General features: G+C 32.6%; 1 protein-coding gene and 1 non-coding gene across 2 annotated transcripts; both read left to right on the top strand.

The window, feature by feature from the left end:
- Positions 1 to 414: 414 nt before the first annotated feature.
- On the top strand, positions 415 to 24,658 carry Smp_173340 (putative transcription factor; the record flags this gene model as incomplete). Its single annotated transcript, XM_018798169.1, has 6 exons — positions 415 to 517; positions 3,307 to 3,419; positions 15,363 to 15,511; positions 18,905 to 19,836; positions 22,938 to 23,073; positions 24,295 to 24,658. The coding sequence occupies 6 exons, from the start codon at positions 415 to 417 to the stop codon at positions 24,656 to 24,658; spliced, it is 1,797 nt and encodes a 598-aa protein (XP_018653137.1).
- Smp_tRNA_01014_Pseudo_TTG.1.1 lies at positions 7,637 to 7,708 on the top strand. The gene has a single exon. It is a non-coding gene (tRNA).
- Positions 24,659 to 27,223: the final 2,565 nt, after the last annotated feature.

The raw sequence follows: 27,223 nt of genomic DNA, 5'->3' as shown, positions 1-27,223 counted from the left end.
ATAATTTATCACCAGTTAAACCGAATAACTAATTATCGTTCAAGTCATTAGAGGATTCGAGTGTTTAAATTAGAAACACTCTAGATACACGCTTTCAAATTCTGTTTTGATTCTGGTAGCACAATAATTCTCTCTTGTGATCTCTTTGAACTCTCATTTGGGCCTTGCTAGCTGATTAGATTTATTTTATTTGTTCATGCTAACTAAAAGAACATACTTTATATCTTCTATCTTATTTAGGCTTATTCAGCATATGATCATTTGGCAATCTTTCTTCAAATTCATGTAATGAGTTGATACTGGCTTCAAATTTTGTGTTGCAATCTTTTACTGAATTCCTATTGGTCAATTCTAGAAAAAAATTAAACCGATACTTATCTTTATTCAGAAAACCATTTGGCGTTTTAATCACCCATGAATCAGTATCAAAATGAAGTATATGAATCGTCATCGCCTGCACCTTCACTGACAGATGATCAGTGTTCTTTAATTGATGAAGGCTATTGGCATGATAACGGTGTGTTTAATTTTGATAAATACTCTCAACAATATTTTAAAATAAACCGTAGTATTGAAAAATATTTCACTGTGTCTGTAATAAAAATCTATATTCATTCTTTAATCACAAGACATATCACAGATCTTTTGATTCATGGAATGAGAATCTAAATAAATTGGTACTTATATACCAACTGATCATCTTATTTGTATCTGGTTGTATCTAGAAATAACCAGTCTAATTGAACCTAGAGTTGTTACTCCATATTTATAATACTGGTGGGCTGTAGTTAAATTACTATCTGCCTCAGAATGCAGAATAAACATCTTTTTTATTTAATACTGAATAAGTCATTTCGATCTTCTGAACTACTGATTAAGCTTATCATATCTAATCAAAATGATGGAGTAGTTTAAGTCCCGGTTGAGGATGCGTTGATCAGTTCATCCTCCTACAATAAAGGCTTAATCGCTAACACATTTACTGGAGGAGAACAATCGTTGCATTTAATGACATCGAGTGCCATCAGTCACCCAGATGGAACCATTAATTTGGATTATCTATTGAGAAAAAGTCTTGTTTAGTGGTCAGTTAACATCTTAGAAACTCTGATAAAACACACTAGGTAGCGTGAGAACATTGAAAATCTCTCCCCACTGCTCTTACGTGATGATGGTATTAAATGGGATTATCAATCTTCATCATCCCTCTTTAATTTCCGCACTGGTTGAGTCATTCAGACATCTCTAAAGAGAGCACATGGTGTTGTTAATTTCCTACTTGAAGAGTAAGGTTTTGACCCTAAATGTATAAATAATACTGCCTCATCGTACAGTAACACACAGGATACCCAAATCATAAGTAATCAGCTAGAAATTAGTGTACGTAAGCACATGTATTTTTTAAAAAATGCAAATGATTCCTGGAAAACTAGCAGAAACGTTTGTATTCACAAATCATTTGTAGAGAACCGCTACAAGTGATCAAAATGCTTGAGTATCAGGGTATTTGTGTGACTGTTGAAGTTGATGAGATAAATGATGTCATTCTACATATAACAAAAGTCGGGATGGATTGTACCAATCCAGGACATCTTTGGCAACGATGCAATGTTATTCTATTTGCTTATTCGATCTCATTGATCTTCCCTCGTAGACACAGTAAAATAAATTTCTCTGAGTTACCTAGAGTTAATAAAAAGAATAGAAAGATCCCTTCATTTATGTTTTATGGTAGTTTGCTTTTGTTGGCTATACATAGTTCAAGGTTTACACCTTACATTTTTTTAGGATATTTTGGAATTGAATACACGTTATTCCTTCGTACGACACAAAGATTCAGATCAATAATGAAAAAAAGCTTGCGTTGTTCAGCTATTTATAAATAAAGTGTTTTAGAATCCGATCATAGCTAACATTTGTTAGTTAAATAGCTGGGAGAACTTCGTCTTCCGTAACGAAAACAATAATAAGAAAATCAATTTAATAGTTTGATTCTTACGATGCTGTGTGACAGCTATGAAGGTATTTAACATCGTTCTTCGTTGTTGTCTACTAACATCAAAGTTTAAAACTCAAGGTTCATCTATTCTGGAACTTGTCGCCTGAATATACTCAGACTTCAAGCGAATTAAGTTTTACTGGAAGTAGACATTAAAAAATCAGTATTTACTTGAGCATGTAAACTTTCCTCAATAACATCATGTATTCTGTTGTCAGAAACGAAAGATTTTGCATATAAATTGTTATATGATATGAACACATTTATTGAAATCTTGAAGTAGTCGCTTACTGAAATCCTGGTAAATTTAGTTGACCTAAAAGTAGGCTAAACTTTCTTAATATAAACAATGCCTTTTTTTCAGAAAATATAGAATTTTTCGCAATTTATATAAATCGTTCGATATTTACATGAATTGATCGATACTTATATCCGGTAAAAAGGTTGAGATGTTACTTATACTGATTGAAGTGTATTATAAATTTACATGGCTTAATTTATATCACTCACTATTATTTTGCGGAGAGAATTAGTGTCAACATCGTCTCTTCTTCAGAAAGATATAGAAGACAGTCAGTTGAAAGTTATTTTAAATAATCCATTGTAAGTTAGATCAAATAATACCCTTTGCAACTGAACATAATTATTTAGTTACCATTACATTTGTTTATTCTAATATAGATAATTTTATTCAAGCACTATTCACTTACGGTCATGTTACAGATACATGGTCATATGAGCTACGTTTTAGGACGAGATTGATAGACTGCCAAAAATATACACTAGATGATAGTGGTTACTAATTGGAAACATTATGTGACATGGCTTAGATTTGGTTACAGCGGAGCTATGGATCCTTTCATTCTCTCCTCCTAAATAATGAGTTTCAATATTCTTTGACACATCTGTTTTCTCATTCTATTTTTATAAAACCATATTTTTAGTGTTTAGTTCCTCTCATTTTCATCTATAATACAATTCAATTCCTTGGTTTATTAATTATAATTTTATGTCCATGTTCTGATATGCTTATGTCAGCTTTTCCTAACACATATCTGTGCCAGGCTCTACATTTCTTATGACTGACTAAACGACTGTAAAAAATATCAATTTTAACAGTATGCATTTTGTGAATGCTTTATTTTCATTTTGTTTGCTAAATATATCAAGATTTTGTTAGTTTGAAAAGTAACTTAGTCTAAACTAGTCTAGTTAACACTTACGTTAAAATAATAAGCTTTTATTGATTTTTAATCCAGTATACTCTAATATTCATGAGTTTTTATGTGTTTATATGGACTTTGTAGATTTGATATTGGCCGCTGAATTGGGTAAAGCTCTTCTTGATAGAAATCGAAAATTAGAATTAGCTTTAGAAAAATCAAAAAGTATTGAACAAGAAAAAGATGCTGAAATTGAAGTTAGTTTTAATTTGACTTATTCTGGCTAATTTTAATTAATTTCATATGTTAACTGGTTGAAAAATACATGTTAACAGTTGAATTCACGAGTCTATCTAAGCTAGACCACTATTGAAAACCTGGAAGCACTGGACGGCGATCGTGGGATGCGCACTACTGTGGAGTCCCACACTAAGACGAAATGGCCGTTCAGTGATTCCAGGTTTTCATTGGTGGTTCTAGCATGGATGGACTCATGAATTCAAATGTGAAAGTACTACATTCTCCACAAATCCCCATACTGACATGTTAAGTTTATAAAACTGCCGACGTACACAATACACTATCCAGAGCCAATAACTTGTACACCCTTTTAACTTGCTACCTTTTAGCGCTTACGTTTCAATGTAAACCAGATGACAGGTCAGGTTAGTTTGAGACTTGGATCTCAGAAAGATGCATTAACAGTGAATTTTTCAAGATACATTGTGGATTATTTTTACATCAACTTGTTGCAAACTTGTTTGATACGTGTTTATTTGATGACAAAACAGCATCAGTCCCTAGCCTTATCTCTAACAACGTTTATGTTTTATGTTCATATATATCTAGGAGTTTTCAAAAGCTTCTCTCTCATGTCTGATTCTAATTTATTCAAGTCGTTAGATTTGTTTCATTTAGCAATCTTATTAAAGTGACTAATATTTTCCACAAAATGTTGTACATGTCACCACACTAGTAAATCAGTATCTTTAAATAAAAATTTGTTTCGATCAAAAATTGAAGGTATTCTGGCTAAACATGTATATTTATATTGTTATTGAATTAACCGCCTTTGTAATTATCAATCTGTCATGCTTAGTAAGTAAAATATGGTCCAGTCGAAAGCAGACAATTAGCCGTTATGTTATTCATTTAGAAGAAAGTTTGTAGTCATAAGTGAACCCACTATTAGAAAGGCAAAAATACAACAGTGAGTGAAAAAAGTTCCGATTTTCACTTTGATTTAATAGTTTACTTGCTACTAGCAGTCTTCATGAAATTTTAGAGTTTCGGTTATCTGAAGTAAACTGGCGGCTCAGAATTCGTCATAGTGCCACTAATCCGGTCCCTATTTGTCTACTCCTGTATTCTGAGTTTCAAAATTATTTTATACTTTTAATCTTACGGGTTAATTCATTCTTCTCGAACCATTTTTTGTTTCTGATCACTTTTACTATTGATACTGTTACTACATCTACTACTTTGTTATTCGTCTTGATATTTTCATCCCTCCTCATTTCTGTGATGCAGCATTTTGCGGATTTTTCTGTAAGTGTGAAGTTCTATATTGTTTATGATTAAGTGACTGAAGTAATAACCCAAGTTGACTGGCTTTTTGTATCTGTTCTACGTGGTTTTTAAAAATATTCTTCAAATAATGTCAACTTGTGTTCGTAGCTGCTGTGATTTTAACTCACTTTCATACTCTATCAACCTTAAAAAATTGTTTATATCAATATTCTTACTAATATTGATTACTTTCTTGTACTTTAACTATACAGTTGTTATTTCAGTAGTTTAATGTTACTACCTGCTTTTACCTTGATGAAATCCTCTTAATGGATCGATTACAAATGTATTAAGTTTTCGCACAGAACAAGAACTTGTCTATCATCAAAGCTTTTTTAATCAGTTTGCTAAGGTATATTAGGAAGTAGAACTTACAGTACTTACTAATGTATTACACAATTGAATTATATTTAAACAGTATGTTAACATTCCAGGAACATGAAGATTGACACTAGCTGAAAAATCAATGAAAACTTGGTAGTTGGTTCATATTTATTTGAGATGGTATACAACCACAATCATCACACAGAATCTTTAGGCCAGCACAATATCTTTAAATTATTGAGTTATAACACTTGATGCGCATTTACAACTCCAGTTAACTCGTATTAATATTGTGTTACTATCTATTCAACGTTTTCGGTTAAATGTTTCCCAACAGGCTCGGAATACATCATTCTTGGAACTGATAACAATAAAGAATGCACGGTTATTTTTAAGTTGGGTGTTTAGTGGTGATTAGCAGAATATCAAAACCCTCAGTTAAACGCGCCCTTTAGTTTGAATTGTTCTTTACAAACAACTCAAATGCAAATATATGTCATTGATAGTCAACAGCGGTTTGAATTAAAACCGAACACACTAGTATCTCACTATTGGAAAGCTACTAGTTTGTTATAAAATTTAGGATTTGAAGGAAGATAAAAAGTGAGTGACTGATTCTAAGTCATATCACTCAATATCCAACCCTAGAATTGATAACTTTATGATTTTAACATACGTGAGAAATGCATCGACGAGATCTATGATCGAATACTGTTAACCTGCAAATATTCTGTATTTTTAAAGACCGCGTTTTGCAGCCATAAATTAGAACAGATCAAACTGTTGCTTAGTACGTTATTCTTTGTCACTGTGATCCTAATGCAAAATTGCAGCTGAATATGAATCAAATAACATTCATGTTTATTGTTTAATACTTAGTTAGCTAGCTTGTTGAATTGAATTTAAACCACTAGGGATTAAAAAATTAGTCGCTACCGTTGCCATGTATCACCACTATTAATTAATTCAATGAATCAATGTCGAATCTAAATTCTGATTGTTTGTTATATTTCAAAGTACTCTCATGAACTAATCATACTAAATACATATTTATTGCTTGAAAATAGGTTGATTTTGTTAAAAGCCATATTTTATTGTCGGATACCTGCATCCATCACTGAAAGCTTTCTTTCTAGAAATTCACATTTTTTAAAAAATAATAGTTATAATTCGAATATACGCACATTATCTCGTAGTAAATTTTTGTCTGTCTATATAGTAGCGTCATCCTTTGAAAGTTACTGTGACTATCTGAAACTACCAGTTAATAATGTAGATAGTTTTAGATGATCATTCACAGATTACAAGCCTTTTTCATCAACTTAGTATTATCAGTCCTAAAAAGTGCTCATTGTTTTAGAGTATTTAGGAATATACAGTTTGAATAAAGATGATTTTATCTGTATGGGTATGTTGATATAATTATGTGTTATATATTAACAGCCACAACCTACCTTTATGTCTTATCCTGGATGGAGTAGGAGTAGGATAGACTAATGCTAGGATCAGTCAAACCAATACGTCACATTAGTTCATAGAGTAATTAACTGTTAATCTGAGTCATGCTAGTAAGTGCAACTCTATTTGGTTAGAGTTCGCTCAATATATGTAAGCAACTGTTAGACATATTAAAGGATACCGATGCAGCCATTCTTCGTCTACTTCTAGATCTTATATATTACAATTTTTTTCCTTTTTATCGAACTATTTCTATTTCTAATCCATTTTACTGTCACTGATACTAATGCTAATATTTCTTCCTACTTTAGAATTTACTTCAGTAACTTCTTTTTATTTTACTAGTGTAGGATGGTAAGTTTAACTGATACATCTACATACCAAATCTGATGTTGCTTAAAGTTGACCGATTTGACAACTTTTCACAGACATACATAGTTAATCTCAGTAATTTCATAAATTATACAAAGTCAATAATAATGATCAATTTATAATGTGTTTTTTCTCTAATGATTGTACACTTAAAAACCAATTGAATCGAGAGTTCATGAAAAGAAAATCTTCAATGAATATTAAATTATCACAATCATCATTTCATCAATTATATATATAATCTATTTTAGAGTAATGCTGGTAACTGTACACCATAGATATATAAATCATAGTTTAACTTAATATAAATACATGTGGTTTAATTTAGACTAGAAATCACGTTTTATTTATTATTTGATATGACTTACACAGTGTTGTTTGAAGTTATTGATATATAATAATAATAATTGTTTTAAATTCACTTAGTGTTACTTGTTTGAATCTTCCCATTGATGTTTAGGACTGCAACTGGTCAGTGTCTCTAATTGGCATATGTGCATACTGTGAGTATTGCCTCGATATAGCCCTAATTCACAAGCCAATAGGATGAAACGAGCATCCTGGATTCCACTGCTGGCCACTATCCATCTTTGCTTACAATGCTTGTAAAATAAGGCTATATCGCACAGTATGCACATATGCCAATAAGAGACTGACCAGTTGCAGTCCTAAAAATCAATGGGAAGATTCAAACAAGTAACACTAAGTGAATTTAAACTTCACCCCATAGCACAAGCAAGTGGCTATCAGGATTCAGTAGCTGAGTGGATAACGCGATGGCGTTTGAAGCGAAAGGTACTGGGTTCGAGTCCCAGAGTGAACATCAACTCTGAGATGCAGGTACATCCAGCTGTCGAGTCCCAAATAGGACGAAATTTACGTCCTGGATTCCACTGCTAGCCACTATCCATCTTCGCTTACAATTGTTTTAAATGTTGTATAATACTGTAGATCTTGTGAATTTACATGCAACAGTATAAAATGAAGTGATTTTAACATGATCTAATGCATTATTTCGTGTTTATTGCAATTTTATTGTAAACAGGTAGTCAGTTGTTTAAGTGAATAACTAAAGCTCAGTGATCTAAGCATTTGACTTCTAACAAATTGAAATCTAGACTACATATTTTAATTTCGAATACCTGATGGTTGTAACTTATACAAAAGAGTTGTAGTTTAAAGCTTAGCTATTCTGCACAATATCTATATGCGGTCCGCTTCATTATTGTAACCAGTGTTTGGAGAAAGGCGATATATCTTAGAATTGGTCATAATGTAGCGGATGTATCCACTCTTTGTCTTCTTTTGTATTCTGAGTTTCAAAGTTATCCTTCTTTGCTTTCAAACATATTCCCCATGCCCAATGTTTTCTGGTGCAGTTGATATTGTCACAACTTCTATCACTCTGATATTGTTTTTGGTGATTTAATTTAATTGTACAAATGTAGTATGATAACGTGGGCTAATGAATATATATGCCAGGTTCTACATTGTTTATAACCGACTTACACTAATATGTATGCGATTTCTCTGTTATGTAAAATAAAAAGCCTACCATAATCTTAACTATATCAGTTATCCATGCATCGCAACCGTTTATATGAAGTCATATGTCATAAAATTTATTGACTTGGAACCTTATAACATCTTCTACAAAATCGTAGTCATTAATGATTCTCTACCGAAATAAATGTAACTGAAACACAGTTCGTTTGTTTCCAACCTTCACCGTCCGAAATAATTTTTCATTATTTTTTAAGGATAACTACCACTTTTTTTCTCTTCCCTTTAATTTTACCATAATTAACTGGATGCATTGTCATGACATCTTAATTGTACTAAACACGATAATGTTAAATGTATCATAGTTTCTGATGGAAACCTTATAGAAAGTAAGGAATCTATCAAACAAAATAAATATAGTGTTTGGGCTTGATTGTTAGCTAATCTGATTGGTATCATTTTGTTTAAACAAAATGGATGGCTAAAAAAGGAATTCAAATACCTTATTTATTGATTTTATTTATTCAGTATGTACCCTATGATTCATTGAGCAATTGATTTCTTTGTTTGTTATAATTTACTGGAAATTTTCAACAAATCACTAAATTATTTAAGTAACCAATGAGAATAGCATATTGTTAATCATTGGTTTAAATTTAGAATTTTTATAAGAGTTTTATCCAAAATAGTTAGACTATACATCAAATTAGATTAATAGAACTGAATTTACTTACCTTCATCGTAAAATATAAAGTATTAAAACCTATTTAAAATGTAAAAGTATGTGACATATCAAATTACATTGAGAATATTTTGGTCCTTCACGACTCCCTGTTTGGGGTCCAAGAGATGGTGCTTCACAGTGGCTAGAGACGTTATCAAATATGGCTCAGAATAGAAGCTAGTGGCGATCCTGCTGTAACCTTCTTTTACTTCCTTCATAAAGAGTGACCATAACCTCCTTAACTGAAAGAGTTCTTCTGGTCGTACATTTCAGTTTCCCGCATCATTACTCTTATTTTTTTATATATGCATCTTATCTCTTTTCTCTTCCCATTCTCATTGTTTTGTGTGGCGCTTATACATTTGGTGCCCCCTTGTACAATATTTATGTGTTTAAATAAATAAATATTTTCACCATTATTGGATAAAAGATTCGGAGAAATTAACTGAACTGCCTAATTGTCGTTCTAAGAAAATTTACTCTGTTGGAATGTTTAAAACCATAACTGTTTATTAATGCTGATGAACTAGGGAACTTGTTTTTTGAAGTGTCAAATTAAGAGGAGGTTATTGAATATTGGATTAATTTGTATTTCTAACAGATCAAATGTTTACTTGCAACATCACATTGAAAAGTGAATCCGAACAACGTGCTTTTTAAACATGGTTGATTGGTTGAATTTAACCTAATTGTTAAGCTTATAAATGTTCCTAAATTTCATTATAGTTGGGAATTTCTATGTAATTTCTTCTAGTCAATATTTTATGTTACTTCAACAACTTACTAGAAATAGAGCAGTCTTTTTTTAAAAGGTTCATCTTCCTATTGTGGAATGCTGTAGCATGCACTGGTTACATGTCTTCTTAATATGGCCCTGTTAACATGTTACATTATGAATTTTATTCTGTTGGTTAGTTTTGTTGGTTCGAAATAAATCTGTGTTACATAGTTTGAATCATGGACTAACTGGTCAGAATTGTTGAATATATATATATATATATATATGCATAATGCATATGAACAATTACTTCTAAATATCATGATCGAGGACTCACGGTGAACCTGAATTTTGTGATTTCTAAAAAATCGAATGAGATCAGAAATATTATTCAATTGAAACAAATTATTGAATGTACCAATAACGTGAACTACCTCCAATTATCAATAATTGAATCTGTCTTTCTAATTAACTCTTTCAAGTTTAATCACGTTCGAAATCGATTATTGTTTACAATTGTCCAACATTCAATCGAATATAAACTGGATGGCCTTTTCGTCCTATTATGAGACTCCTCAGCAGTGCGCATCCACGATCCCGCCTCGCGAGTTTCGAACCAAGGACCTACCAGTCTCACGCCAGAGCACTCAACCGATAGACGACTGAGCCTGTCGGCATCCAACGGTGTTAATATCTAACTTCAACCAATCCACGAAGTTTGAGCAACCGTTCACCAATTGTCTCCAGGGAGTTGTGGATGCGCATTGCTGAGGAGTCCCACAATAGGGCGAAACGGCTGTCCAGTGCTTCCAGGTTTTCCTTGGTGGTCTAGCTTCAATTGACTCATGATTTCAACCATGAAAAATACTGAAATCTCCACAAAACCCCTTCCGAATATAAACTCTGGAACTTTAACAATTTCAAATTCTCACGTATTAATTTAGTATGAAATGAAATTTACTGTTCACTGTTTTGTCAAACATTACTATTTAAATACATACCTAACCAGATATTTACTTCCATGAGAATGTAAAAAACGTTTGGTTCCATTTTAATTTATTAGTGTTTATCTGAAAATTTATGTTGTCAAAAATTTGTTACAATGTACTTCAGTATTCAATGTGCAAGTTTATATATATATATATCATTCATTGTTTTCACATGTTGTTATTGATATTTGTCCATATAAATTACATGTAAGTCACCCTTGAATTGATAAATATAAGGTCGATTGAAATGTAAGTACAGTCAATGTTTTTCCATGAAATATATGTTTACAACTATCTTATTTTGTGAAATCTATCTCTTGAATTACTAGCGTGTTTAACCAACTAACTAGTTATCTAAAAAGAATCATTAGAAAGTGATATTCTCACTTTGGGTAATGGATTTATAGAACTTCTTGTAAGTAAGATTAACTTCACTTCTTAATAAGACAAAATTGATCTCACCCACTTGTTATTACTTTAAAATTTTCATATTTAGACCTATGGATCAAAATATTTTGATTTTGTAGCTATTAATTGTCTAACTTGGTAATGCTTACATGGATCGCAGATTTTCAATCTTTAATTTTAGGGTTTAAAATTGTTAGCATGAACTATAGTAATGCTGAATTGGGTAGTTAAATCTTCGATCCTCTTGAATCTCCTACCAGAGCTGCTTCTATATGGACTTGAACTTCACATTCCAGTTAACAGTCAAGGGACAGGAAGAACATAAAAGCAAATGATTTCTCTTTATTGAAGCTGTAGTTGCGACTGATTAGCTAAGCGGACAAACATATCAAATGAGCGTCTACTTTTTAACATATTTTGTTGTAGGAGTTTCAGAGTGAGTTGGGATCTTTCGAATAAACTAATACAAATAATTAAGATCATGAATCGATCAATGTTAGATCACCATTGAGAACCTGGAATCACTGAACGGCCGTCTCGTTTGTTGGGGGATGTTAGATCCCCAGAACTCGCTTGGGAAATGCCTTATTTTTATAATTCTATTTTAAAAATTTGAACTTTTTGTTTTCGCGCCAAAAGCATTTATTTTCACTTCCATGTCGTATTTTGCACTTGAGAGGATCTTAAACGCTATTGGTTCGTTGTGTCTTTTAGTGTGATATTTTGTAACGCTTCCCAAAGACATTTTTACACTGAATATATACGCTTGAGTCGTGTTTGTCGTTGTTGTTCTTGTTTCTAGCTGCTTGTGGAATAAATTTTACCTCTTCAGAACTTGAACTTCTTTATCTAGCTAGCGGGGCTGGGACGCATCGGAATAGTTAGCTGATTTAGTCATCGTGTCACTGAGTCTTCATTCCGTCCGCAGATTAGGTGAACTCGTAACCTCTTCAAGCACAGCATCGTCCCAATATAGGGCTCCTCAGCGGTGCTCATCTACGATTCCGCGCGCCGGATTCGAAACCACGACCTTCGGTCTCGCGCATGAACACCTAACCTCTAGACCGCTGAGCCGGTATCCGGCGGTGTTAATGTCAAACTTCAACCGACCCACGATATTACGCGACCATCGATTCATGAACTCAATCAAAACTCAACAATCTCCACAACCCTGTACTAATAATTATCATGTGATCACTAGTAACTAGCCCCAGGAGGTAATTCTTAGAGCTCTATTGGGAAGCCGTGATCAGTGGAGCTAATCAATATCGGGTGTGAGGCAGTTAGCCACCGAAGAAAATGGAAGGCAGTCACGCAATATCGTGGATTGGTCAAAGTTAGACAATAAAATCGTTGGGTACCGGCTCATTGGTCTGAAGGTGAAGCGTTTGAGCGCGATACTGAAGGTCCTGGCTCCGAGTTGGGCGTGCGGAATCGTGGATGCTCACTTCTGAGGAGTTCGATACTAGGGCGAGACTGCCGTTCAGTGATTTCAGGTTTTTAGCTGTGGTCTAACATTGATCGTTTCATGATCTCAGCCAACACTCAACAACCTCTACAACCCTGTACTGATAATACAAATGATATGCATCAACGATATTTTTATTGATAGATGATTTTTTTGTGTAAATGGTTTGTTCTTAAATAGGTTAATTGGTTAAATATAAATTAGTTAAACGTGTTTTCTAAACTGATACCTATATACATTGACAACTAGAATTATACTTCTTTTTTTATAAATAAGTAGAGTTGAAATAATGTTTCAAGAAATTATGATTTGTCTTGTCATTCTTATCATTTCATAAGTTTGTGAATTATTTTCTTTGATGTATATTAAGGTCAAATAAATTATTGTCAACTGTCAAAATGATATTCTGTTTAACTAATTAATTCTCATACTACTTACCTTGGACAAACTGTTAAATAACTAATGTTCCGAAACTTTTTAACGTCTTATCATAGTCTAGTTTGATATCAAATAAATACAAATTACTCATTTAATCAGTTGTTAAATATTCAATCAATCAAGTATAAATTATGGCCTTTGAGTTATAGCCAGTAGTCTACAGACTGTGATTCACTAAATAGTTTGTTTATCGAAAAAGACACGTGAGAATTTATACTGAATTAGCTTAGATATTATTATTAACATTATGGATCAGATAAACATGAAAATAGCCGCTGGTTTTTAGTAATCAATCAAGGCAAATACCTTGGTCTTAGAAATAGTCAGTCACGATCCGGACCGACCGATGCTTAGGCTTCAGATTGTGAGATTAGGTAGCCAGGGTTTGAACCTCCCAAGAAGCATCAGTTTTTTGGAGATTACAGATATTCCTCTCAGACATGTACCAACTCACTCAAAGTTTATTTGCAATTTTCTCTCTCAATTACATTCAACCACTCAACATCAAGGTGATCTTGTATTCTTTAAATCGTTATTATATGATAGCCTTGAACAAAATATTCATTTTCTTTTATCATTTACTTTTCTATCATTTTTAAAACCTCATTTCCTAATTATGAAATATATGTATATAAGTTTTCTTTTTGATTATCTAGTTTATACTCTCACGCAGTTGATTTATGGAATCATTAAGTATAATCTATCGACCAAAAGATTTAGTATAAAAATGTTCTCTTTCAAGATTTTCAACCACAGTAAGGTTTAGTCCCCACAATTGAATACACTTTTTTACTAGAATCTTTGGCTCTAAAAATTAGTTGATTATAACTATTGATTGGTAAACCAATCCTTCTAACTGGTGATCTTGTCTTTGATATCATTTCAATGTTAGATTTGAATTAATAATTCTGTCTCAAGAACAGCTATTACTCGACCATATCGCATTTCATCTATCGATTAGCCTTGAACCCATTCATTTTAATAGCTAGAAATACGTTCAGAAAATCCATATCTATAACAGTGTCGCTTTTTATGTTTCATTCTCTGAGCTGGATAATTTACTTATGAAGTTTACACTCTTTCTAGACAATATTGTCAGTATAACATTCAAATTGTTATGATGTTCGTAGTTATTTAATTATTGTTTGTTGTTAATTGACATACTGATAACAGAATTATAGATACGGGACCACTATGATTCAACATTGACACTTTCTATTCGAGGGATAATTGAACATTAGATTTCTTTTTATGTTATGTATTTTAACAGTATTATTAATTCATGCGTTCTTGTTTGTATAATCCACTTCTCCAATTATTTTATTCTGAGATCTTCAATAGCAGTGGCATATTATCGGTTTACTGCTCATGAATGTCATTAGTCCTTGTATATGAATCCAAACAAGATAAAATAAACTGATTTTGCGATATTATATTGAAGCTATATCCGGAATTCAGATGAGATGTTCAGTTGATTGTAGGTAGGCGAATCAAGATTTTTTATGGGTCACTATATTATCTACGAAGATAAGGGTTAGAGTAAGTCCCTGAATTCTCAAGCGTGTAGTATCTGTTCTTAAAAGCGTAATGATTAGACGCATTAGTTTGACAAATGTAATGTACAATCCTACAATGGAGTAAACTCGATATAAAGTAATAAACTGAGAATGTAAAGCAGACGAAAGCGATATAATATAGAACAGTATTTTACTAATGATACTCAAGTTATACTGATTTATTTAGTAAATAACCATATTTATAAGTTCTCAAACTCACTTTCGTCTACCCTAATCACTTACTTCTAAACCCACTGTTGTCAGGATCATTTCATCTTCATCTTTCTAAGTAAGCTCACTGTGTTATGCTCTAATAGTTCAAAATTCTTGAGTTCACATTCTAATGCACATAAGCAGCGCTCAATATTTCTAGCCTTATGTCCCAAATTAAATAACAAGATGTAGTAACTGTAACTTAATGCTCTTTGTTTGTTTATGAATATTTCTTGTTGCCTTTATTTGGATACATTTTATTACACTTCCCTGTCTTCGGTGGTTCCAGGATCAGTAACTATTCAGTTGAAAGTAAAAATCAATCGACAACCAAGAATATGTGATTTGATTTCTTAATTGGTTATTTTTTATGATAGAGATCCACTGATAAGTTATAGTTCATTTTCTTAGAAAAGTAATTTTTCCTTCTGTATTTTTATTTTCTGTTTTCCTTCAATAGTTTCTTATAAAAGAAATTACTAATCTTCGTGAGTTAAGTCAACGTAAAATGGAATTTGTTGATGAGGCTGATAGATATAATCAAGAATTGGATAACAGTAATCGTCAATTGATGCGTAAAATTTCTGAAGATCAGAGAAAGATTCAACGGTAAGTAATGAATAATGATATAAGAAGTATATCTTTATATATCTTTGTAGCCTAGGCAGTATGCAAAATATATTGTGTAGGAAAGCTGTTTCTGAGATTTTAACCATTAGATTAAGATTTAAATCCTTGACTATGATGACAGATCAATCATAAACAATCAATGAAATGACACGAATATAAACTAATGCAAGATGTCTGATACAGTAAAGTTCGTTATGAAATGTGTAATTTATAGATCAATTAATGATAAGTTCATTGTATCACAATTTGACCAGATGGTTAACGAAATTATTGGAATAAATGTGTAGAAAAATAGCAATTCATTTATTTAAAGACACGTTTCAAATTTCAAAAGAACTGGACCATATGGATCAATCAGATATACTTATGAAATCACTGGACATTTGTTTAATATTAATCAGCGTACCAATAGAAAAAACCATAAATATAATACTCTAGCATTTCGATTTTCTTCCTTCAGACCCATATGAGTTTGGAAAATCACTGTTTCTCTGAACTATAGGGTATTTAATTCGGATTTAATAACCCGTTATACAGACGAATTAATGGATAGGGTTACCGGTTAAGCCCATTCTACCCATGTTTATGACCAATATTTAATAAACGAAACTGAGACGTGTAATTGGGGACATAACATTATACAAATATGTGTGGACGATGTATTTGTTGTTTTCAAGAATATGTGCATACTTCTTGATTGCTTTGCCAGCACAGCAAAATACATGGAAACATTAATTTTACAATGTAATCTGAGTCTAATGATCAATTCAACTATCTAGACCTAAACACAAAATGGGAAAAAGTCCTAAATGTCGACCGTTAATAAAAACCTGTTTTCACCTCTTTTGCATTTAAAAGATTTGAGTTTTCAGGTAGAATTGGTAAAAATGAACCTTCTCTGCAACACAAATGTTTTCAGAATATAGAACTAAATCTTTAAATAAGTCAAAAATGGATTAGTGCCCTTCTGTAGTAATCTTTTAAAGTATTCATGAATAAACAAACGTTTGTGTTAGAGAGTACACAGGAGCGGCTAAAACAAGGAGTTTGGATAAAGTTTTTATTCGAACAATCAAGTAATGGCTTAATTGCTTGAGCAGTTAGGTTTGAGCAACAAGGTTACACGCCCGACATCCATTCCAATCAATGTGAATTCAATATTCATGATCCTGTCCTCTTAGCAGTAACAATTATATCCAGTGTGCTGATGATGTCGTTCAGAAGGACGATGAAAGCTCCACGACCAAACCATCCAGCTCAGAGAACAAACCTACATCAAAATATCCAGTGTATCGTCTTATCTGAGTCTAAAAAATTTCATTCCATTTGAAGTAAATCTGTAATGTTTTGAATATTCAATAAGTGTGCGACATCCAGGATTTTTGGACAATTTTCAATTCATTTGATGGTGAGTACTACATAAAGTGGTGAAATTTTCAGTGAAGATTTCCTCTTAAACATTTAAAGTTATCTCCAACTGTCTGTTACCAATGCATCAGTTTCGTGCACCCACATAAGGTGAGTGAAAATGACAAATGTAATGAAATCCTCAATGGAAATTGCACATTTTTATCTACTAACTGAATGAGAAATTACTCAGAATCGCTGAATACTTCACAGTTATTGAACATTGAAAACGCGATAAATAAATTCATCCTTTCATTTCCGGAATTCCTTAGTTCTTTCTTGTACCCAATTGCAAACTATCACAATAGGAAGCAAGTGCACTTTTGTTCTGTATTGATCGAGTTCATTTTTATTATGTTTTAGAATAATTTTATAAAAAATTATAAGATATATTTTGATGTTGCAACTTCATATGGTACTTGCTATAACAGCGAACACAACTAGTTAAGTATTTGATTAATTAGTTAACTTAACGACTGTTTAACCATATTTTGGTGGATTAATACACACTAAATGGTAATTTATATACTGGATTCATCACTCAAATATCTGTAACTTGTTCATTTGTATTAGTTGCTTCAAACTTACTGTTAATGTTATGAACTTCGATTGATCAGTCTCTTTTGGCATATGTGCATTATATGAGGGTTGTCTTGATATTACCATTAAATCCCATACATTCCACTGCTAGCCATTATCTAGTTCTGCTCAAGTACTTTTGACTTGACATCAATATCGAGGCACTCCTTTCAGGATCCATACATACTAGAAGGGATCGATCAATTGTAGTTCATACCATCAATGATAAGATTCAAGCAACAGATGAAAAAGAATTAGCATTCACCCCGCAGCATAATCTAGGGACTATCTGGATTCAGTAGTTAAGGAGACAACGCGGTGGGCTTCAAGTACCCTTGTGAACACCAAAACGAATACATGTACATTCAGCTGACGAGTTCAAAGTAGAACGAAACACGCATCTGAGATTCCACTGCGAGCCACCATTCTACTCTGCTTGAAGGTATAACTTGGTTTTTGATAACTATATTAGTAATAACAATTATTATTATTAGCGGTTTTCCTGGTTGTTAATAATCATGAGTGAATTTCATGAGCTTTCAGTGATGCTCCTTAAGCAAATACCTCTATATTTTATGCAGTTGTATCTCTAATACATTTTTGGATTGAGGTCAGCAAAGGAATCCGTAATGGGTATATCACTTTATTTTAAATTTATCAGTTAGTTGAATATGGATTACAGTGTTGATATTCACTTTCAGACTCAAACCTAGTGTTGTGGACACTACTCACAAGGATGTTTGTAAGTTGTGTGTAGCGGAATGTGGTGTCGAAGTTGCAACAATTATCGGACAGAGTGAAGAGTTTCAGTGCATCGAAAGCACTGCGTTGGCAGAACATTTAGAGCCCAGACGAGAAGATATTTCAGATTGGAGAACACACCAAAAGATGCTAATGGACGACTGAAGGCTATATATATATATAGACTACTTATTATAGTGTTTCACACTAGTACCATTTATTGTTCCAAACACCGATGTACTGTCAGTGTATATTGACTGTTTAAAATAAATAACAATTCAATAGGTCATTAATATGTTGATCAAGTAATTAATCGATTATGGATAAAGAGTGACATACAACACTGGTTTTTTTACTCGTCTGTGACCATATAGTTACATCATGAAAAAGAGTAATCTTGTCTATTAGTTATATCTGTTCGTCATAAACGTTGTATGTGTACATACATTAAGTTTGTAATTAATTAATGTCAAGTACTTCTCAGTTTACTGCACATATGCATAAAAGTTAGTGCATCCAGATATCAGTTTGATTTATTTTTCGAGGAACAATTAAGTCCCTATTTGTTGTCTTCGAGTTCATATTTATTTCATCTAATTCATTTCAAATATTCTTTTTATTACGTCGTTTGCTTTTCTAAATTAGATTATCAAATACAATAGCTATGTTAGAAGAACAAATTGCTGGATTAGTGGAACGATTAAAAAAATATGACAATCAATCAGTGATGAAAGGAACAGAAATATTTCATTCAGATTTTTCTTCTTCCACTTCATCTCCAACTTCTACACCTTTACCAACTTATCGACGACATTTGTTACAAAAAAGCTCACCTATCTCTTCATCATCAACAATTAGGTCATCAACCAAGAAAATTAATACTACTCATAGGCCTATTACTACCTGTGGTACTGACAATAATGATAATAATAACAACGTTGACGCATTATCCTTAAGAAATATGCATAAATCAACCATTTTAAGTAAAAATTATAGTGGATATTTTAAAGAAAAGATCAAATCAAAACCAATGTACAATCATAATAATAACAAAAGATACACTAATAAATATAGTAGTGTTTCTTTATCAGGTTATCGTGAAAAGGGTGGTTTATTCTTTATTGATGATGAGTTATTCGATCAACCAGATATTGGTGTTGCTTCTGGTAAAAGTAACAGTAGTATTCTTGGTTCTGGTAATCAACAGAAATTATTACGAACAAATTCTAAATCTTCCTCTATTTTACAATTGGCATCTGAAAAAACTTCGTATGCACAATTGTCATCATACAATTTATATCATAAAATGCCTTGGATGTTAATGATCAATTCAAAGAAGAGAGATGGACAAAAATGTACACTATTAACTGATCATGATGATGATAATGTCAATGGTACATTAAATACATCTTCAATGTTACATCGCACATTTAGTTGGCCTCGTCTAAATGAAATGTCGTTTATTTGTGATGACCATACTGACTCATCTTGTAATTTAGCAAATTATGATAATTCTTCACAATATACCTTAAATCCCGATATTAATGATAATTTAATAGATGGGAAAGATAATCATGGTAAACATTTTATTTTTGATAATTCTTATCTCACCGCCTCAGTTTATTTTCAATCATTTTCAGAAAATGTCGTTGCCAAACTTTTTTTAAATAATTCCTGTCGATTTCTTTGTTAGGAATGCACACCAGATATTCAGTAGAGTAGTAATTTATGATTTTGCTCTGTAGTTTTATAAATAGCCGTACTTTAAATTAGAAGACGAATAGGTAGATATGAACGGCTGATAAGCTGTCAGGGTCTAATCATGTCATATGCTTGTGCATAAGCCAGACACCTAATGTACCGTCTCATTGTTAAACGTCAGTTATGATATCTTAAACAAGGTACACTATCACAGGGATTCGACTACTCACCTAGTCAACGTCACATGAGACTTTTCTTTATCTAGTTTCGCAAAGAGAACTGTGAAATACAATACATTATCATTAACTTTTTCTAATTAAAGCTTCCTGAACAGTCTTAGTCTTTTCACCCTCATTAGTAGTTTGTAAATGATATGCGAATCCTTCTGTATTTTAATTGAATCAGACGTCGTGGGTTGTAGCAGTCAATTGGGACCTGATATGTGTGTGCCTTTTTATTTTCCTGCTATTCGTATGACTACGTTTTGAGGAAGCTGGAAAAGAAACAATAATTGTATCCTAAATGGAAGAAATGAAATTGAAAGAGTGAAGTGAAATAAAAGAATAAAGAAGTCACAGAATAATACGACGCTTCCGAAGACAATAGAAATAGGCATTAAATGCATCCCAGTTTGATTGAAAACTCTATTCAAAAAAATCCTGTGACGACGTTTGGTTTTTCTTATCCACTTGCATCCCAGACAGCGTTGAATATTGAGGTTGTGGATGCTTAACATGTATCTGAACCACTTCAATCAATAAGAGTACACCATTTTTTCCTTGCTCTAATTATCTTTATTTAGTATTTTAAGCCTAACTTATGTATTTCTTTCATTCAGTGGTCCCAGCATACATAAGCAGTGCTTCGACAATAACTGATATCTAGTTTTTCCAATATCCTCCTATATTTGCTATACTTTCAAAAGATATGTTTCAAAATAGGCGAGTACTGCAAAGTAAATAACTACATAGTATACTCGCTTTTGTTAATACTGACAACTAATTTACCACAGATGACTTGCGTTGATATAAATCAGCATAGTCGGGGATTTATCAGCCACCATCTCAAAAGGATTAGTGAAATTTATGAGATCTCCGGATTAGTTGACACTGTCTCTCGGTAGAAGAACTCAGGATTAATGTAGATTAATCCAGAACCAATATTCTGAATTTGAGAAAATCTGAGATTCTTACTGTCGATCAAAATGGCCAGAAGTTCCAACATAGTCAATTCATATGAAGGTTCGTAACACCCCTAATACATCCACAATTTTTTAGTGTAGAGCCCTTCATTATGGTAATGGACATCATTCAGTGCCAGATATAACATAAAACAACTCAAACAATGTTTCCGAATTTCTACTTCAATTCAAAAAAGACGTCAGCAGCTGTCTTCACGTTCTAACCCACTATAATATTTAAATAAATCAAAGGAGGCAAAATAAACGATTTGAGAATTAAAGTAAAGGTAAGGACAGAATTATGACATTTTCAAGATTCAAAGTAGTTCAAAGAAAAAGATTGGAGGTATTTGTTTTACTGCAACTGGTTTTAAACTACGCTACATAAAGTCCTCAACTATTAATTTTAATGCTTTATAAAACCTTAATCAAGAAACTCACCATCTCCTAAATGGGTTATATATCTCTTTTTTTAAAACTTGCTACTCGTAGCCTTTTTCCTAAACTATTTGTTTTTTTGCATAAATGATGTCAATAGGTACACAAGCATGTTTTCTTTACCCTCGTTTAGTTTTAAAAGTACAACTTGTTGTGTATGTGTAATTCTTATTGTATGTTGCGATTGTTTTCACCAGACATGAATTGTAAGGATTGTGTGCAAAACACAATTATACACGGAATAATAGTTTCACATCGATTTTTTGTTGCTACTATTTGTTATGGTGGACCAAACAAATTATCAGTATTTAGAAGCACGATTATTGGACACTAGAATGTAGTATGTTTATTAGTACTTGTGTGAAAGTCTTTTGACAACCGGTATGTTTCTTTTTATAAAATATTTTCGCTTAATTTGAATTCAACTCCCTATGTATGTATGAGCGCCTTGATTTGCAATATCCGACAAAAACGTGAAAGATAATTTTTTCAACTAGAAGGTCGTGTGACATGAGCACAGATACGAATCTAGAGATCCAATTTGTTGTAGGTTGCATTAAAAAGTCATCTGTTTTAAATCCTACCAATATGTCAGTACGAATAAAGAACCTAATTTATCAGTTATCATGTAAAACCTCAGTTGTCATAATCTTACAAGACGAACCGAATACCATTAAATGTTAGTATTTAGGTAGTTTTATTCAGTTACCATGTGCTCACTGATGACTAGCTTTGAGAGGGAATTTCCAGTGTCCTGGTGAACTGTGACCAGTAGAGCTAAATCGTGTCGGGTAAGATGCAACTCAAAGAAGGCAATGGAAGATGGTCGCTGATTGTCGTGAATTTATTGAAGTTAGACAATGCCATCATTGGGTCAGTGGTCTGGAGGCGAAGCATTCGCACATGATACCGAAGTTCCCTGGTCCGATTCTTACGTCAGTGGTCGTGGATACGGATATTTGAGGAGTCCCATTCAGTACTCGCAGGTTCTCAATGATGGTCTAACTTAGATTAATTGATGGTTTCAGTCAGGTCCAGAAATCTCTAAGGCCTCATACGAACCTTATACCGGACTGGGGGTGCTTAACACAACAATTAAAACTGTAAATATTCTAGTTACGTACATTGATCGAATGTTATGTAAGGAGTATAGTCACTTTCTAGGTTTCCAATGTCAATAAGATTTCCAAACGAAGTACACTACATTAAAATTGCTTTCGAACCCAATAAGTATTGCTTACATAACAATATACAATCCAATAATATTGCTTTAATGAATAATTTATCCCAAACTATTCTATACAAACTGATTTTTGAAAATAAGTGTTGTGTAATATTTTGTTTTATTTTACATTACAGATACATCAATTTTTTCAATGAGTAACGATTATCATTGTGAAGAATTTTGTAATGGAATTCATGTTAACCCATTATCGGAATCGATGACATTATCAAATTCTCTACTCATTACAGAATCTGAAGTTAATCGGGTGGGGTATTTTACTAAATTTCGTCTTATTTCTTTTCCTCTAAATACATGGCCCGTTTTCCAGTCTAAAATGATAGCTTACCAGTTGTAACATATGGCTTTCAAACCTTGAGTCGTAGTTTATGTCATTACTTCATGAATTTAGAAGACTTGATTGCTACTGTCTTTCACTTTGGTAGCTTAGGCCTAGCGTTGGGTTTAAAAGCATGTCTGACTCTTATGGGTTGGATTTCTGTAAATAATCGATCAAGCGCTATCCGATTTTGTGGAACAGTAAGAACTTGTAAGATTAGTGATATGCACCTTCGACTCTTCGTAGTCTTTGTCTACTACAATTTTTTATCAGAAGCTTTTTCACCTGTGGCGTAAGTAAGATGCCAATCTGTTAATGAAAGTACGAGTAAATGGGGCAGCAGTTCACTCCCTCTTACTTTAAGGGTATGAAACACAGTCTATGCCATTAGAAGATGTTCTCAGCTTACTGTCATTTGACCTAAGGTGTCCTGAAGCAATGCTCGCCTATATTGCGATCATCGAATGATCAGTGCTGACATTAGATGCGTGACACTAAGCTAAGATAGCAAGTTAGTTGATGATGCTGTGAACCTTTATCAGCTGAGTTGACTGAAACATTTGTTCAGTAAACTAAACCATTAATTTGACGTGCAATGTTGGTTGGAGTAAATTAAAGTAAGGAGGATCAAACATGATATGTCATCAGTCCATGAAGTCACTGAATGTTGGTTTGACCCATTCCAGTGGGCACAGATCATCTAGTTGGGCGTCTCGTAGTAATCATGGCTAATTTTTTTTCAAACGTTTTCAAATCCCTAAGTTTCTCATGACTGCTGAAATAACCAGTATCAAAATGTTCTTTAATTTTTTTGGTTCGTTATAAATAATTCCGACGACCCAACGAAGTTGTGACATATGCCTGTCCGGAATCTAGAGTCTTATTGATGTACAACATTTAACTCTGTTTATAAACAGTGATCAGCAAGTATCACAAGTTAAACTAATTTCAAACTGTAATTATTAAAATTTGTTCGAGTAAAGGACAGTAAATATGAAAGTAGCTGTACTAAGGCTTTCTATTCCAGCTTATTTCTCCGACTGATGTCACTTCAGTAAAACCATCGTCAAAGTTTAATGTAACTCAGAGGGTTAATAGTCAACGACAAACTACCTTCATTTATTCTCTCTCTCTCCAATATTTCAGCCTAACAGTCGTTCATCTACACCATCTCAAGTACAACACAGTGATGAACAGATACCGACTAGTAATCATAATAATAATAAATCAAATGAAAATGAAAATTCTCTTGTCAGTGGATTCACTAAAAATACTTCAATAGAAACAAAAACAGATGTAACCAATGACAAATTGAAACCAAGAATTTCTGATCAAATTAATGACTTATTAGATGATATCAATTTTGTTAGTTGTTTAGATCGTATTTATAATCCACATATACGTTCACAATATCAAGATTTAATCAATTTAGATTATAAACCAGCTTATAGGCAATTATTTTATGAAACATTCAATATGTTAAAAAATGTACGTAAAATGGGAAATCGTATAAAATAATGAACTAAACATTTCATATTCTTATACACTTTTAACAATATTACTAATTATAGTAATATTGTAGTTTTTTTTTCATTAGTTCCTTTTCGTTCATCCATTTTTCGAAGTTCTCGCTTTCGATTTTTATAGTTCTTGTTGTTATGGTATCCGTGTTGTATTTCTATACTTTAACCTCTTGTTAATAGATTTGTTGTAATGGATTGGTTTTGCTAATTATTCATTCATTCTAATATACCTGTATCATATCATAAATTATTCTGTGTGCAATAGGTGAGGATATCAAAATTTCCTAATATGCTAGTTCTGAGTTTTGTTCTATGGAAGATCATGTCATTTACATACATCCTCACACACACATAAGCTGATATTCTATTCGCTTATATCCTATCTAGATGATCTGATAGACAAATGACTTTTTTATTCTTGTTCTGATTACTTCTTCATTGTAAGCTTATTTATCTATATTACAATGAAAAAGAAATTATTATCAACACTAAAACTGATATGTTGAGTAAACCTGTTGAACTGAAATTTATGTATATATATCTTATTTGTACAATGTTGCGTTTATTTTTTGAACATTCTTTCTTTCATTTCGTCTCTTTGTTTACCCCCCTCAAACCTGGCAGAAATACAATATTCATCATTATCTTGTCGTCATCTCTGATTTCTGTTTAGATTCACTTCTCTATTTTTTGTATTATTCTTAAAAGATAAAGAATTTGAAAGCAACTATGCAAAAATCCACAATTGTCTTTTATTTTGTCTCATTTTAGTGAATAAATGAATGCACAAAAATGATTGGAATATAAATATTGAAACTGAAGTATATATTTATTGATTATCCAAATTGTTGTAAACAGAAATTAGTTTCATAGGTAGCATTCATAACAGACTGATTCTGTCTGAGGTACGATTAGAGGCCAGAACACATTGGATATCTGTTTCCGTCCTATTCTGCATGACAAGTACAACTTAAATACTAAATTATTCTTCATTAAATTCATTTAAATGAGCAATAGTAATGGGCTCTCTAGTAACTCATGTTGAAATGTCCTAGCTTAAAGTTGTGAAACGTGAAGTAGATGTTTCCAATAACAATGATCATTTCGCTAGATATTAAATTGATTAAAATTGAGATTGTGGTACTGAACATCAGTCAAGTTATAAAAGTTCATTGGTATCAATGACAAGCTTGAACTTGATAGATTCAAAAAAATTGAGCATTTGGTTAATAATTTAGTCACTTACTCCTGTTACCCGTCATGGAGGAGCATGAGCCGCCCACCATCATTCTCCATCGAACTCTGCAATGGGCAATCCTCTCCACTTACTCTACCCAGTGTCATACCCCGTAACTTGGACGCCTCTGTAAAAGGAGCCTTAGGTTCACAACGATTCCTTAATCCAAGCTACTATGCAAGCAAGTTAACTCTCCATGTATTATAGTCCTGTGGCCGGAAGTAAATTTGTGGTGTTCATGTGAACCAATGATTTATTTGTTCTTGGTGACTGCTTGATTTCGAACTCCAAATACAATACATTCATTCGTGTTCATCTAATACTTCTTGATTAAATTGCGTTATTTCTAGGATTCTTGGTTTATACCATAATTGAAATATTCCTAATTATCACATTGACGTAGCAATGGAGCCTACGATAGAACAGTTGAACATTCATTCAACTTCTGAAGCTTTTGAGGATTTTGATATCATGGCCCATTTTCTTACGCTCATTGGAAAAGAAGCATACAGCTTAATAAAGACTTCGGCAATTCCAGGCAAGCCGTCTTCACTCCCTTATGCGACTTTCAAGCAATTACTGCTGGACCATGTAAAGTATACAAATTTCTAATGCGGTAAAGGAGAAAAATTCGATGAAATGACTCACCAGGACATCAGGAATTTTCCTAATTTACAACGTCATCGCAGTCCAATACGTAGTTCATTTCACCGGAACTAATGCTAAAACTTGTGATTGAGATTCTACTATGTTGGATGTTTCTACTGATCACTTGTCTTTATCCAAGACTTTTAGAAGCCGTTTAACGCCACCTAGTAGTCCAGAGTTGAATCAAACCCAGAGTTATTGTGAGACAAAAGTCCCCAATCAACCAACCTCTTTTCAGGCTTCTCATGTAATTCTAGCATATATGGTTTGTCATAATGATTTACATATTTCTGATGAAATTTCTTACAACTCTGAGAATAAGACGTTGAATGAGTCGAATCATGATCAGAAACCGGATTCAGTTTTGGTAGATGCTGATTTTTCTAATGATCCACAATTCTTTAATGAAACTCTTAATGAATTTGAGGAAAATATTTCAGAAAAATCAAATTCTGATATCATATCAAATGTCAGTGGTCCTCAAAATGAATTTATCTATAGTGATATCCCCAATGAGTGTGACAAATATGTTCCGAATGAGTCGAATTCCAGTCACATTCGTTATGTTGTTGATAAGTCTGAACGGTTGTACAGAATAAAGTATGCAACATATCGTCACGCGAATGAAATACACCTGTGATTCAGTACATGTTTGCTTGAGTTTTAAGGCCTATG

The sequence above is a fragment of the Schistosoma mansoni genome, chromosome 6 (genome assembly GCF_000237925.1).
Source record: "Schistosoma mansoni strain Puerto Rico chromosome 6, complete genome".
NCBI classification, from domain to species: Eukaryota; Metazoa; Platyhelminthes; class Trematoda; order Strigeidida; family Schistosomatidae; genus Schistosoma; species Schistosoma mansoni.
The sequence above is the reverse complement of the archived record's forward strand: the minus strand, read 5'-3'. Positions and strand labels throughout refer to the sequence as shown.